The 15,759-nt window shown below is 37.0% G+C and overlaps 1 protein-coding gene across 2 annotated transcripts in view; it reads left to right on the top strand.

Annotated features, from left to right (window-relative positions):
• alk (ALK receptor tyrosine kinase) overlaps positions 1–15,759 on the top strand; it is a 400,486-nt gene that overhangs the window by 148,339 nt on the left and 236,388 nt on the right. For both annotated transcript variants that reach the window (XM_005738755.1, XM_013912312.1), the window contains exon 2: positions 1,734–1,844. In XM_005738755.1, coding sequence (XP_005738812.1) covers positions 1,734–1,844 — 111 coding nt within the window. The remainder of the gene's footprint in view (positions 1–1,733; positions 1,845–15,759) is intronic.

Below are 15,759 nucleotides of genomic sequence, written 5' to 3'. Positions count from 1 at the left end.
GCATAGGTAAGGCATTATAGCAGCTGAGTTATGTGACTGGACACGGGTGTGCCATGCACAGTTGCACAATCTTTTGAAAGAGAAAATCCCCTTTCATAAAATGGACTAGAGTGAGTCGTGGTTCTACATGCTGACTGCAATAAAGAATAAACACAGGGCATGTTTGCAAGTGAAAATTAACTTGAGCTCCACTGGAAATAAATTGTTGCCTTCTTGCAGTACAATTGTTACTGTATATTGATTTTTGAAAAGTTGTTGTTGTTGAAAGTTCAGCAATAATCATTTCCATTTCATGTTTTAAGGTATATTCGTATAGTTTTGAGCGATAAACCCATACTTCAGAAGTCCTCTGCACAGTGGGGAGTCATGCTAGAAGGATCACTTAAGCATCACGTCAATTATCAGGCCTCTGTTACGTGGCTAGATAGAAGACACTTTTGAGTAAAAAGCAAATAAAAACTCACATGGAATGAACCAATAAATGCTAAAACAACATTGAGCCCACAATGACAGCAACTTTATGTTCTGATGAGAAAGATATTGACATCTCTGATCAAAATTCTGAACACTGTGTAGTGTGAACAACAGTCTGTAAATCATCTCTGATCATTGTCCTTGCAATGAAGCATAGTGGTGGCAGCTACTAAACTTACAGTAATTGTTCTCTGTAGCAGAGGTGTGTTGACTAGTCAGAATTAAGGGTGAACTGCAGCCAAATACAGAGATACTTTATAGTTTACCACTCAAAAAAAATCTAAACAATAGTCATATTAATGCAGTCTGCTTTAAATGTTAGTAGAAATCTTTCTGAGTAAGAAAACATGTTTAATATTCTCCTGGTCTCATTTTGGCTGAAGCCAACTGTAAACTGTTTAGTGCAATGAAAGTCAGCATATACAATCAATCGCTCTTTAAGGCTCATTTGAAATGACTGCAGGATTTATGCAGGGGTCTCCTTTTTAGGCAGCAGTGTATTGGTCTGTGACTTTGTAGTAATTATCCATGGACTAAGGACAAAGTGAAAGAGGGAGAGCGTACGTGTGTGTGTGTTTGTGAGTGTGATGGCATCGTTGGAAGATAGGGGGTACATAAAGTGGGAGAGAAAGTTTTTGCATCTACTTTACAGTATCATGCTTCTATTCGATCTTGCAATAATTAGTCTTTGAGTTTAGAAGGTGAAGACAGAGTCAAACAAAATTAGACAAATCTGCCTACAGGTAATTATGCAGTCTATTGATATCCAATAACCAATTCATATGGCTCCTTGGACTTTCATACTATCACTCCAGTTCACTCTGTACCAAAACTGCAGATGCTTTGTTGACATAAAAGTGGTGAAGTTTACAATGGTTATTTATTTAGTGAAATGCCTCAGTGTACTTTATTATTGCTGCAGAAACTCCAGTAATAGTTGGTGATTCAACTATAAGACTTTCACTTTCCTTTTCAGCTTGTCTGCTAGAAAAAAAAAGACTCAGCCTGTACAAACGGTTCATCAAAATACTTTTTAGTTTAAAAAGGCAAGATCATACAGCGTTTAGAAATTTTAATGGAGGAAGCAGACTTATGACTAAGCTGGACTAATAAAGAAAAGGGAGTGCAACGTGGATGCTAAATCAGTGCCAGAAATTAAATAAGCAAAGCAATGAACTGTATTTTACTGAATTTCTTAACATAGTCATTCTTTGCAACATGTACTCTGAAAGTAAAATGAGGATTTGCTATTTTTGCAGGTGAGCCACTGAATGGTAGGACTGCTCCTGGGATTCCTAAAGGATACTGGAGCTTCTCCTGGATAGCTGAGGACAACCTCAGTTTTCCCAGTGACTCAGTTCCTATTTCCGGTAAGTGAGGTTTTGTCAGCCCTCCTCAAACAGACCACAGATCTCTGTTCCCAGTTGTCCTCAACACCTGGCGTCAGCTTTCCCTCAGCACACAGTAAATCTCTGTCTTGTCTGCTCTCTACAAGGCACAAAATTGAGATTTTGTTGAAGATAGACACATATTTATTCTTGAATTCACACACTCAGACACACGCATCACCTGTAAGGTGTTACAATTCTTACAGGTGAAATTACAGCAGAGATGAAATGAAACAATGCATATAAAAAGATACAGTTCTACATAAGCAGTTTAATTAAGACAGTTCAAAACCTAGAAAAAGCTGGAAAGAGTTGTTTTTTTTTATTTGAGATGTGCTAATTTCAGTTGGCTGATACAATATCTTGGTTTGTTTTTTCTAAGTGTGACCTACAGATTCAAATTTTTTGCCAGTTCTTATTGTCTTTCTAACAACTATATCTTATAGCATATATGAGCAAAAGTAAACTTTTTTGTCAAAAGCACACTAGAAATAAGCTAATTCCAGACCCTGGCTGGTTAATCAGTGTGTCTCTAGTAAAAATGTACATGTAGCCAGGTTGTTTTTTGGTATAAAATAAAATGTAAAATTCTCTTCCATATAAATGTAATGGAAGAGAAATGGGACTAAAATATCTAGCATGAGTCTTTGAAGAAGGCTTAATTTTAAATAATCCATCCATAAAATGGCCAAAAAGTGTTTTTATTAATAAGTGAACTCGATGTGTAGAAATCAATTAGAACTTTGAAAAAGTTTGCTCTGAATATAAAACAGCAATGTCAAATAATGAAAATCAATTTCTTTCTCTTTGAATCCTGAAAGCAGCAAGGCGTAAAGAATTACTTTTTTTTTCAGATTTATTTAAAATGACAAAACTGTTGAGCCCTTTGAAGCTTTAATAAACATAAAAACAGATGCTGCATGTGAAATGAACTTTAAAAGACAAGTACATAGTGAAGGAAACATAGTCTTATGTACTTACAACTAAGATAGTGTATGCAATAAAACGGATATGCTTACATGGGATATTATAATGCATGGCTTTATCTATTTTTCTTTTTTGTCTTTTGATGTGGAACATGTCTTAAAAAGTCATTAGCAGCATTAAACATTCAATCTTTTCATAGACATCACTAAGCCTTAAAGCTGTGTTAGTAACAGATCTGCAGTCTGTTTAAAAAAAAGAGTTTTCACAGGGCAGTTTGGACTTAAGTATACACTTACTGCCTCCATAGAACCTTAGAGGGTAAGTAATAGCCATGTGTTGATAATCACAAGAACTTCACTAACTCGTCATCAGAAAGTGTGGCCACCTGAGATGTTAAAACAATGCACTGCAAAGCAAACAATTTGCACAGGAGTGCACCAGCCAGCAAATTCACACAAAGATCAAACCATTCTGTTTGGGATCAATTAGCATGTTAATTGTTAAAGTTTATAACAGTACCATAAGAAAAGACTAAACAAGTATGGTTCATTTGGAAGGGTAGAACGCTTCTTTCTAAAAAGAACATGACTGCATGGCTTCATTTTGCATGCTTGCATCAAAACAAATCAGAGATTTTTGGAAAAAAATGTGAGATGAGACCAAAATGGAGAGGTTTGGCATTAATCAACAAAAACACCTCTCAGCAACTGTCAGGCACAGTAGAATCAGGTGTTGTAATAGTGTGCAGAGAGCTGTGCATAAATGCAAACCTACGAACCTCAATGAACTGAAACAACGCTTCTGAAACAACGTGCCAGTTCCTCCGCAATGATGTGAAGTCCTACAGAAAACCATTCTTCAAATTGTTGAGAACGTTGCTCTACAATCCACTTGAGTATACTTTGTGTACTCTATACTAGTTTTAAGGCAAAAACATCTCTTTTCACATCATTGTACTTGCATATGAAGCAGTTTACTGCTTTGCTGCTGGATTGGATATACTCAGAGCTGATAATTTGAAATTAATTTCACAGACACAATTGCAATCACTATTTTGTAACTCCTGACACACATTTTAAAATCATCTCAAATATAATGTCATGTAAATCTGCTTAAGGGCCATAATTGATTAACCATTCCTTTATTTGTACATATTCTGTGTGTGAAAAAGGCTAAGAGGTTTACCCACTCCACTATTCGTTCTCAAGGATCCTTCAGGACCCTTGTTAATGACTTTAATTAGTCATGTTTTGTAAACAAGAAGAAATTAAGTGGGTTGATTTTGGCATTATGTTTAAAATTAGCTAATCATAGTTCAAAAGCAAGCTTTTAGTGGGCCAATCAAATCTGAAGAGATGGCAAGAGAGGAAGAAGAAAAGAGTCATTTTCAAGACCATGTCAATGACACTGGCCTCAAAGGTCGGTTTTCTGTGCTGAAGCCATTCTAAATGTAAAATGTTTGAATGAATAAAAACACAGTTTCTTGCAGCTGTTGTCTTAGAGCATCAGTCAAAGCTGATGCTGAGACAGCAAACCCAAAAGTGACTTTGAAAAGTGATCTAAAGATGTCAGAGTTCAGTATTACATCACTTGGTGTGAGCATCTGTGTAACCCTTTAGGCGCTTGTGTGCATCTTTGTCACATCAACCCATTCGCATCACTCGGAGGTGACGGCTCCAGCAAGATTTTTTTTTGCCCATTTCCAGCCATCCTGGAGGGTTGGAGGTCATCCTGTAAGTGATGATTCAAACTCCCAATAGCACCAAACTGTCACCCAGCTGTTTATGAAACACATCTTTGACAGTGGATCTCTGGGACCATGCTTCAGCTGCTCGTGGCTCTGACAGTCCACAGTGAACCTGACTGAACTGGTGTCAGTTACACAACAGATTGCCATACTGTTTTTGAATCAATCAGCCTGTCATGGACACAGCCAAGTACATTTTTCTGCTATTTCATGCAATGACAGCTCTGACCTATTGTCTCTAGTATGTTAACAAGCCCAGAGAGGGTTTATTTTTATTTTTCTGTATGGTGATTAGTGAAGTGAGTTTGGCTGGAGCAGGAAGGCTTACATCTGGACAGTAAAAGCTTGATGATTACAAATGCTGATGTAGAGTAATGGTGAGCTTCAGTGAAACAAATTAAATGTTGATTGAACAGACAAGAACAAATGTACACTTTTACTAGTACTCGTTATAATGCATTGTATTCTGTCAGTATATAGGCATTCTTTCCTTCCTATTTGTTCTTTGTATTTCATTTCTTGGAGAGATTACATTTTTAAAAGCCAAAAGGAGTCATGACTCTTTGGTTCTTCTGATAAATCTCCAAGGGACTTTTAAAGATTGGCTGGTTTTATATTGTGTAACATAGCATCAGAGGGTGCTGAGAAAAGGTTTGAGAGAGGACAAGTCACAACAACATGGCACGGTGAACTTGGCTGTAGGCTGCAGCGATAGATCTCTGCTCTCCCTACAGCATCTGCTGTCCGCTGGCGTTTATTACCTACCACAAAAGCCAAAAGCACAGACCGACTGGACCTACGCCACCATACTCTCCCTCTCTCGCTCTCTCTGCATCGCTGCTTCGATTAGCAGCTTTAGCTGCAAAGATACAGGGCAACTCATCTTCCTTGTTTGAATTTCAGTGCTGGTAAACTGATTTTATTGCCCCACTGTGTCAGTGATGTCAATAACGTCACAGCCCTCAGTCTTGAAGTCTTTCCTGCTTCCCATCAACATTTATGTCCTTCTTTGAAAAATGGCAGCAGGAACTGACCATAGCCATATTCTCTTTTGCTAAAACCTTTCCATATGCCGTCTTTATCACTTTAGACCTGTTCTCTTCATGGAGATGGATTGTCCTGCATCAGCTGTGCCTGCCAGCTGTAACACAGGCATTCAGATGGATGCTAGCCACTTGAGGAGTTGCTGTGCTCCACAATGGAACATCTGCCTCACTCAGCTGGTAGTGCTGTTCTTGTGTAATGAGACACAGCGCTGGAATAAAACACATTTGCAAAGGCAGAGGGTTATAAAGGATAGAACACTGGAGCAGGTGCTTAAATGTGGCTGCCTCTTGGAGTCATATCATTTAGCCTTTCCAACCCCTACTAGTTGGTGCGCTGTTTTATTTCCACAGCTATTTAAAGTGGTGAAGTGCATGGAGTTAGGCTCCTCTGAGCATTCGTTTAGGTGTAGAAGTCATTCAAACGAATTAAAAAAAAAAAAAGTTCCTCCAGTGTTCATGCAAGGGATATCTAGATACATTGTAGATTCCAGGATGAGGCAAAACTATAGTTTAGTATCACATTCAAGACCCATTAGAAATTTGTTTTACTGAGGTAATACAAAAATCACATCAAATCTTTAATACCAGCTCTTAGTATCACGCTCCTCACGAGACTAAAACCTCATTAGTCTCACACACATTGTTTTCTGAACACTTTCCTCCCTCTTTTTAAGCCCAGACTCAAAACTCACCTATTCACATTAGCCTATTCCACATACATTTTTCCATCCTGCTACTTGCATTTATTTTATTTATTTGCTCAATGTTTTATCCTTATTATTTTGTAAATGGTTATGTTTGTTGTTGTTATTGCTTGTGTACAGTGTCCTTGAGTGTTTTGGAAGGCAGTTTCTTAAATAAAATGTATTATTATTATTATTATTATTGTTATTATTAAAGTGGATATTGTGTCTAATAGCTAGGAAGTAGTGAACCTACCAGGATGCTGTTTATATTAGAGCCAGAAAACCATTTAATATTGTGGCTGCACCTTCAGACTCATGAGAGGGAAAAGTGTCCACTTCTCACCTCATGCCTCATCTCCTGAACAAAAGTCACACAAAAACGTGCACAAACATGCTCATTTATTCTCAATATTTTTACAATTACTTTTATGTCATCAGATTAGAAATGTGACCCTCCCATATCCGGATAACTAACAAGAGCCAGCTAAACAACATTGGTTATATGCTAACCTTATGCTAGCTAATGTTATGCTCTGTTTTGTAATTTTAACTTATTTTATGTATTTTATGACTACTGTTCTTTTTATTAATTTTGTTTTTTGTAAGGTGACCTTGGGTTTCTGAAAGGCGCCCTCAAATAAAATGCATTATTATTATTATTATATTGTACAATGGTTAATTAATATGTCACATATGAGCTATGGCATCTTTATTTACTCAGCATCAAAGACCAGAAGCAATAAATGCACTTATAAAAACATTTCACTTATGCCAGTGAATAGAAGCTAACAGAGGCTAACAGTAGTTAACAGCGGCAAAAACAGTGCGCTACTGTTAGCTCAGCATATGATGAACAATCTGCCTCAGTATGGCACTGAGCCATATTGGACTCTGTTCACACAGGTTTACAGCCTCTTCCAAATTAAATAAAGGCTGATGGGTTAGGGTTAGGGTCTTCTCACCCAGGATTAATAGCTGAGGTAAAGATAGCAGCCACCATAGCTGGGATTAGGCACTTGAATAGTGAGGGATAATAAAACAGAACTCAGTTCACTGGAATCTACTGACTTTAGTGGTGAAAATTTCAAACACTTTAACTTCAAGTGGGATTGCCAAATTATTTATCCTCGTGGTCTGTGGTGCTGCCTTCTCCAGAATGTTTTAGTGTGATTTATTATTTGATTCATTTATTATGTGATATTAAACTGGTACATAGCTTGTACCAGTGTGTGAATGTGTGTGTGAATGGGTGGATGACTGGATATGTAAAGCGCTTTGGGGTCCTTAGGGACTAGTAAAGCGCTATATAAATACAGGCCATTTACCATTTGTGGTAAAAAACAAACAAACAAACAAAACAAAAACAAAAAAACATTTGAAGCACTACTGTTTTTTTATGTATTAGCTATACTAAAAAAAACAATTTTATGTGGGGAATATTTTTTTTCTAAAAAAAGACACCCACCAACTAAGACAGTATGCTGCTGGTTACATCCACTTAAAGACCGTCACTCTTTATGCAGCCTTTTACCTGACTTGATTTCTAAATGCTTTGTGGCAGAAAGACTTTTCAGCATCTGTTGTGTAGAAACCAGCAAATATGCAAATGGTTACTACGGTATTGTCTTTGGGAGTCAGTGGCAATTGACTTGTTGTGTCTCTGAAGGATGAGTATGTGTAGCTATAAATTGTATTTCACATCTGGCATCTGACCGCAGTCTATGCTTCTGTTGTAGCTTTATTTTTGGTTGGTCATTTGTGGGCTGCTCTAAATAATGGGACCAATTTTAAAATTGGAGTGGATAAAAACAAGGGGTCTGTCATGGGTGGAAATGCAATGACCAAATTAACAGGGTTTGCTGGCGGATGTGCTGCTGTTGTTTACAATTGCTTTGGCTTGCTATTGAATTATGAGAAACTCACAAACTGTTATGATTTTAAAAATCTACTGTAAAGCAAAGGTTTTTTTATGGGTTTGGGTTTTGCTATTTTTTTCTCTATCTGCAGAGAGTTTATTGTGAAGAACCTCTCTTGACCCCCTGCCAGCTTGTCACCTTTGTAGTTTTGAAAAGTGGATGCTATGGATGAAGCAAGGGAATAAGTTCACAAGGAATGGGTTTGCTGACATTTGACTTTGATCCCTTCTAATCCGGGATCAGTAACTGTCGCATGCAGTTGAGCGAAGAAATACAGATGAGTTAACCACTTTTACCTTCATATTCCTAGCAAGTCACATCAAAAATGTTACTGTTAAAAAAAGAACTTTGAAAAATACTCATTTGTTTTGGGACCAGCACTTGTCGTTTTCAAGTCAGATTAGGAAATAGAAAAAAAATAAACAATATGGGTTACAGATTTTTAATTTATTTCTAGTCCCTGTTGTACCTTCTGTTTGTCAAAGATCACTTGCCACACATCCATTCATATGTATATATTTTACACAAGGCTCCTGCTTGCTTGATAGGAAATTAATTTGCTTCAAATGCAAATGCCATTAAACAGTCAAATGGATACATAAATAAGCTCAGCCGGACAGAATCTCATTGTAATCAGGAAATAAACATATCCATCATGTCAATTAAAGGGTTTCATGGGGAGATTTGTCAGCACAGTTACAGCTCTCTAGCCACAAAGAGACATCCATTGTTAGATGTAATTTGCTTGATGTCTGCACTTCTGTGCAAATACAGCATCTCATATTTTTTCCCAGTATTTGATCAAATAGCGCTGCGCTGCTGGGAATTCAGTAGTTAATCTGTATAGAAAATTAAGAAGGCCGGAGTTGGCTCACATCTCTCTGACCTTGAGCTGTGTACCACAAAGCATCACTGAATCCATGCTTTGTTTGATAAGTAAGGTCAGGGTCATAATTTTGTGACAGGCTCATTAAGCAGTCACACAACATTGTTAACAGATTCAGTACCGCTGGCAACTCTGGGAATGCTCTGCTTGATTACCAGTAGCCCTAAGATTCACTCTTGTCTGTTTAGATTTTTTTTTTTATTAATTAAATATCTTTAGTACATTCAAGCACACACATATTAAATTCATTAAGATCAATTTCTGGCCTTGTTTACAAGGATCTCCTAACTTTGATTAAACTAAATTATATATGTATGGGACTTTATAACCAGCTTGCATAATTTGCTCTGATAACCTCAACTTCCTTTACAGGGTAAATAAATTACAGGAAGTGATATTGATTCTTTTGACACTGTCAAGCCATCATTGTGTAAAAGATTTAACTTTCTCATAGGTAAATTTACAATGGGTAACTAGTGACTTACTAGAGTCATTCATCAGCATCTCATTTTTTTACACCTATCATTCAAAGGTGCAAGTTCATTTATTCAATGATTAAACAGGAGGAAAAAAAATTGACTCCCCTTTGTACTGTGTAAAACTGAAACCACTGTTCCAGGTTAATAACATTTTAATGCAAATGTCTTGTGTGTATTTAGAAGCTATTTAAAATCAATCATCAGTTGACTAATCAACAGATCATGTTTTCAAGTCTGCATGGTGATTGACATTTTAAAGGCAAATTAGTTTGCTGAGTGTGGTTAACGTTGGCAGTGCTACCAAAAAGCATGTGGAAAAAAGTTTGGGCCACACCTCATAATTGTAAAATAAAATAAAAGTGTATGAAATCTAGCACCGAGCCATGCAGTCTGCCTTAACAAATATTTGTAAAAGAGTGACCTGTTCTAAAAATCATGATTTGTGAAATTTCTTTTATACTTGAAATACTCCACAATAAAATGTGATATCATTGCAAAGTGAACATGTTTATGAACCATAGCAATTCAGCCATAAAGTGGCAGACCAAGGCCATGTCCACACTAATATGTTTTTGTTTGAAAGCGCGTCTTTTTCTCTTCGTTTTGGCCTTCTGTCCACAAAGAGACGGCGTTTTTGGTCAAGGAAAACGCAGCGTTCTGAAAACGCTCTCCAAAGCGGATACATTTGAGAATGCCGTTTTCGCATCGCAGTGAACCTGGAGCCTTTTTGAAAACGATGACACATTTTAGTCATGTGATGCAGTCATGTGACCAATTAAACTAAGATAGCGGAGGGCATTACACAGCAGTTGTTTTGTTTGCTCTCAATCTATCAATGATTAATATCAGTTTGTACATGCTCCAGATAACTTTTCTTCAAATTCTTTAATTCTCACTCGCTTTTGCAACTTTGTACTTGTGTGTTACTCGCAGCAACAACTCCACCTCATTGTTAGTCCATTTAAAAAACTCGGTGCTTTTCCTCTACATTTCAAAGAGACGGAAAGTAAATAAATGGCAGACAGAAATGAAGTAGTTTGAATCGTCTTGCGTCTCACGCATGCGCAGTAAGCGTTTTCGGCCGTTTCAATTTGGATGCACAACTCTGTGAAAACGGCTGAAAATGAAAACACCGTTTTCAAATTTATCCGGCTAGTGGTGACGTGGCCCAAGTAAAGTTACAGAGCAGGGTCACCAAATGCTGACACATCTAATGTAAAAGTCACCAATGCTCTGCTGACTCAGTAACCACAGTACAGGGAGTTCCTTCTCTGAGATTAATATCAGCACAAAAACTGTAAGCTGGGAGCTTCATGGGATGGATTTCTATGGCTTTAGGTGTGAGTTATAGGTGCCCCAGTAATTTGGTGCATATAGCATACATCAATTACTACACTAGCATGTAGCTGTCATTTGTCTTAATTTGAATCTTGCTTGGACAAATTCATTTTCCAACAGGAAGGGAGAGCAGTAATTTCCTAGACAACAGCAGGACTGCTTTGTTTATTTGTAAAATGTGAATATTATACACCACAAATAAATCAACTGCAGGCTAGTGAGGATAGCAACAAATCCTCACTGCACTTACAATAGATTTTTATGCATTTTACACACAAGTTTCCACAAACTAATTGCAGCGTGCTACGTCCCCCCCCCCCTTTTTTTTTTGCATGGCAGTCGGTGGTTTCAAGGATTTCAAGGTTATCAAGGTAGTTTGGTTCTGCCTTTGAATGAACTTGATAATCTTTCTTAAAAAGAAGTGGGATGCAAGAAGCACTAATTGGTCATTTAGGCATCACAGATTTACGGTCTTTAAACATTCTCTGTAGATTTACATCTTTAAAGCCCATGATGCTTTATCGCTTCACGCTGTTGTATCCAAAGCATCCCCCCATAATCTCGGGGGTATTGCTATTCATAGATTGTCTTTAATTATCAACAAAGCCTGTTTGTTCCTGAGCCCTTCCTGACCTTCAAAATACAAGGTTTGAGTAACCAAGAACAAAAAAGACAATGATATTGTGATTGTGACTGGGATACATGACCGATTTAATTACATTCAGTTAAGTTGAACTTAATGGAGTGTAGATCAGAGAGAATAGAAATTAAACCTTTTGAAATGGAATAACTGTGGTGGCACATGGGAGCTGTTTTGATTGAACTTCCATTCTACTTCAAAACAACCTGAACTATTGGATTACTTAATCATGCCATAAAGCACTATGAAGCGCCTTGAGGCGACTTATGTTGTGATTTGGCGCTATATAAATAAAATTGAATTGAATTGAATTGAATTGAATATGGGTATTTTCACTGAGTCACTACATATGACAGCTAGAATGAATTCATTCTTTAATTGTTCCATAACAAATATTTGTAAATGCTTTACAGATTCCTTGATCACACTGAATAATCACTTATAAAGATGGTTAATTCTGTTTGTTTTAAGCACTTATAGATGCGCAAGACGACTTTTATTGAAAATGGGCTCCAAAATTTAATTTTTTTTATTTTTGCCTGTCACGTTTGGTTCTTTAGCTTTCAGAATTATTGTCCGAGGGCCAAGAAAGATGCCCAACGGATTTACTTTACCAAGTGGATCATCACAGCCTTGCCATATTGGGCCATTTGTTATTATTTATTTATTTTTATATTTTAAGGATAGCGAGCCTTTATGATGCATCCACTCTTCTACCGCGTTTTCTGTGATCTTCAGAAATAGAGATACATTTCACCTGAGTTATTTAAAACCTGTGCCTCTTTGAAGTCATGACTGAGAAGCTGTTATTTTCCTTTTTCTTTTTCTTTTTTTCCCAAAATGGAAATACTGATTAAGCACATAAATTCTTGAGATAAATTCTGAGATATTACTGTTTAATATTGAACACCTGATTCAAATTCAGTCCGCACTTCTAGCAATTATGCTGTGCTCTGGGACAAATCAAGTATTAAAATGAACTTTTTAACACAAAGATTTTTCCTCACAAATCTGCTCCTAAGTAACAATAGATATTTTTCTCTGGGAGAAAGGAGGAGAAGAGATTTTGTGAATGATGCTTAGCTTTTCTATAAATAGCTCTTGTTTTATAATAACCTTTGCCGTAACTTCAAATAGTTACGGGCGGGTTGGTTGGTTAAACCAAAGAATGAGTGAACCATTAAAGCCACGTCCACAGTGATTTGGCAAGTCATCGGTTCTTAATCACTTTGCTCATGCAGGAGGTGGGCGGAATTGGATGACAGGTCCAGATCTTGCTCACCACAGGTGAATCAAATCTTTCATCCCCAATTGGCAGCACACGCTGCTTGGCTTGTCAATGTGCCAAGCGTATTTCTGCATCCATCCATCCATCCATCCATCCATCCATCCATCCATCTCTGCATACATGAATATTAGTATGATATCCAATGGTCAAAAGATATGAGCAGACAGCTCTGAAACTTTGAGGACACCATTCTGATAGATATACTTTCACAAAAGGCACAAATGTAATACACACTTGTTTTTCTCTAAAAATTAGCAGTTCATGTCCATATTAGGTAAACTCTCTGAACAGGCCCAAACTGTTATCATTTCCAGTAAGGTCCAACTGTGTGACGTCATCACGGTAATATAAGCATGAAAACCCTCCGCCCGGCGGAGATTGTTGATGTAAAACTGTTTTCCCCACACTTCTGCGCAAAGTGTGTAATAAAATCACTATTTTTGACACCTTCCACGGACTCGGCTTGCTTTTCCTTTTTACCCAAACCGAACCACACGCAACAGTGTTCAAAATGTTTTTCTGAAAAGGTTTTTCTATTTTATTTTGATTTTTATATATATTTTATGTAAGCCTGAATATATTTCAATATTTTTCATCAGAACATACTGCAGTTTCATAGTACATTTCCAATGTACAATCCAGTATTTATAAACAGTATTTATAAAATAGCTACAGACACCATTATTAATAGTATTATGACCTATATTTCAATTCACAAAAATAGGCAATATGAGTTCTTCAAGTTGTGTGTGTCCACATTGATTGGGTTGTACTCAAAATATGACACAAAAACACATTTTTATACACTATTTTCTTTTGACTCCTTACGCCTTATGAGCTTAAAATAAGAATTAAAGGGACTGCTCAACCAAAATAAGTGAGGACTTTAAAAAAATGCAAATTTTAAAAAAAAAAGTTTGCCTTTCAGTTATACCCACAATCATTAAGTGTCCCTATTGGTTTAATTCTGTGCATTACTGAGTCATACTGCATAGCAGATGATATGTTTAATATATTGCATGAAGCATGAACTTACAGAAGGATGACTGTTATATAAATAGACTGCGATTTACTGTCTGTTGCCACAGTACGCTTATTTGAGAGAATGTAGTTATGGACCAGCTAAAAAGAAAGCTCACTTTTAAAATTCTAATGATTTACCCTTATTTGCCATTCAGATAATCCATAATCCAAAAGTGGACTTGGTGTTCTATTCAGTATGAATGTTTTTGCAAATGTTTGTCCCCAGAATCAGGACAGAGTTAGGAAAAAGGCTTTTGCATATGCTGCCAGTTTTCCTGGAATAATTTCCAAAAGGCCCTGAAATGTTCTGAACTAGTTATTATGAGAGTGTTTTAGTCCCTCTCGAAAAAGAGGAGCTGCCTTTGCAGCTATGAGTAGTGTTTCGTTTTGTGTATGGTATTGTTATTTCTTTTATCAGTGCTCTTAGATGTGTGCAACTAGTGGTCCAAATATACATAAAGGTAAAAGGTTACACTGTGTAAATGTCCCATCTTCTTTTGGCCCAGTGGCAGCAGTCACATGCTGAAAGTAATATGCTGCTCTTGTACTTTCTGAACCTCACCTTTGTCACACTGGCATTTGCAGATTTGTATATTCTGATAATCATTTTGTTAAACTCTAGAGAATGGCCCAATCACTGAATTTTAAGTTTGGATCCATGTGAGTCAGAACAACAGTGCTGATCAGTGTGAAGCCCGGTACTACTGATCACATTGCATCACTCCACTCTAGCACTGAGACATTTATTGAAGAAAAGGAAATTAGTTTTCACTACAACCTTGAAGTTATCCGTTTCTCCACATCTCATCAGGCCTTAAGGTCGCTAGAAGTAGTGAGGTACAAAAATCAAAGTTTTGTGGGGGTTTTTTGCCAAATTATACATTTTAGGTATGGGAGCAGTTACCCTTTCTGGCATTAAGTGGTTGGGAAGGACTGCTGCCACGATTTCTCTACAGGCAACTGCCCTTTTAATTGACAGCATTGACCAGCCTAATGCAGCCACCTCAGCTTACCTAATGAATTGATATCAGTTCATTAGGTAAAATTCCTTTTAGGTCCTCAGTCTAAGATTTCAAGGCTTTTATAACTTCCAATTGTGTTCTGAATGTTAGGATTGTAGATTAAAACATGTAAAGAGTGAGATATGAAGAGATATACAAGTAGACTCGCATTGGATATTGAACAAAATGTAAATATTGGCACCAACCTCTTCATTCTGTATGGTTTTCATTATCAAGGTCCAAAATCATTCCACTTTGGTAACATTTTCTCATATCTGCATCATATCTCATGATATTTCTTCTATAACTACATTTAATAAGGGAGGTGTTGTTTTCTCGGATATCTCAGTTATAAAAGGGGTTTCCCAACATTTTTCTTCTTGTTTAAATAGAAATAATAACACTGTCACACCTAGTTCGACTTGTCCAAGAGGAGGAATATTAAGAGAATTTCAAAGCCACCACAATTTAACATAGACAATTTTCTCATAGCTAATATCTGTTTGTGCATTTGTTTCTGCTGTTTGAGTTTTTCATCCTGCTATCTTCAGACAGGTGGCTGAAAGAAGCACAGTTCACACACTGTTTAGTTGTGCTTTATAGCTTTATAGCCTAGCCTAGTCAGTTTTCTCATTGTAAATTACATAAACAGCATTAGGTCCATGTAGAGGCATGCCTTTGCTATTCAGGTGTGCCACGGAGTGCCACATTAATTTTTTGTATTAAAGTGATGTCCACAAAGTAAATGATCCAGCCATCTATGCATCCATCCACCTACTAGCTTAACACACTATCCAGGGTCACAAAGGGTGGGTCATTCAAGGTGAATCATGACCACTGACTAGCAGAAATTTTTAGCTGTTTGCTGGTCTAGAGCATTCAGGGGTGTAATAACACAATGTCAGAGTCTTCTCAGCAGC

This window comes from Pundamilia nyererei, unplaced genomic scaffold, assembly GCF_000239375.1.
Source record: "Pundamilia nyererei isolate P.nyererei 1_Seehausen unplaced genomic scaffold, PunNye1.0 scaffold00086, whole genome shotgun sequence".
Lineage (NCBI taxonomy): Eukaryota > Metazoa > Chordata > Actinopteri > Cichliformes > Cichlidae > Pundamilia > Pundamilia nyererei.
This window is presented reverse-complemented; position numbering and strand designations above follow the sequence as displayed.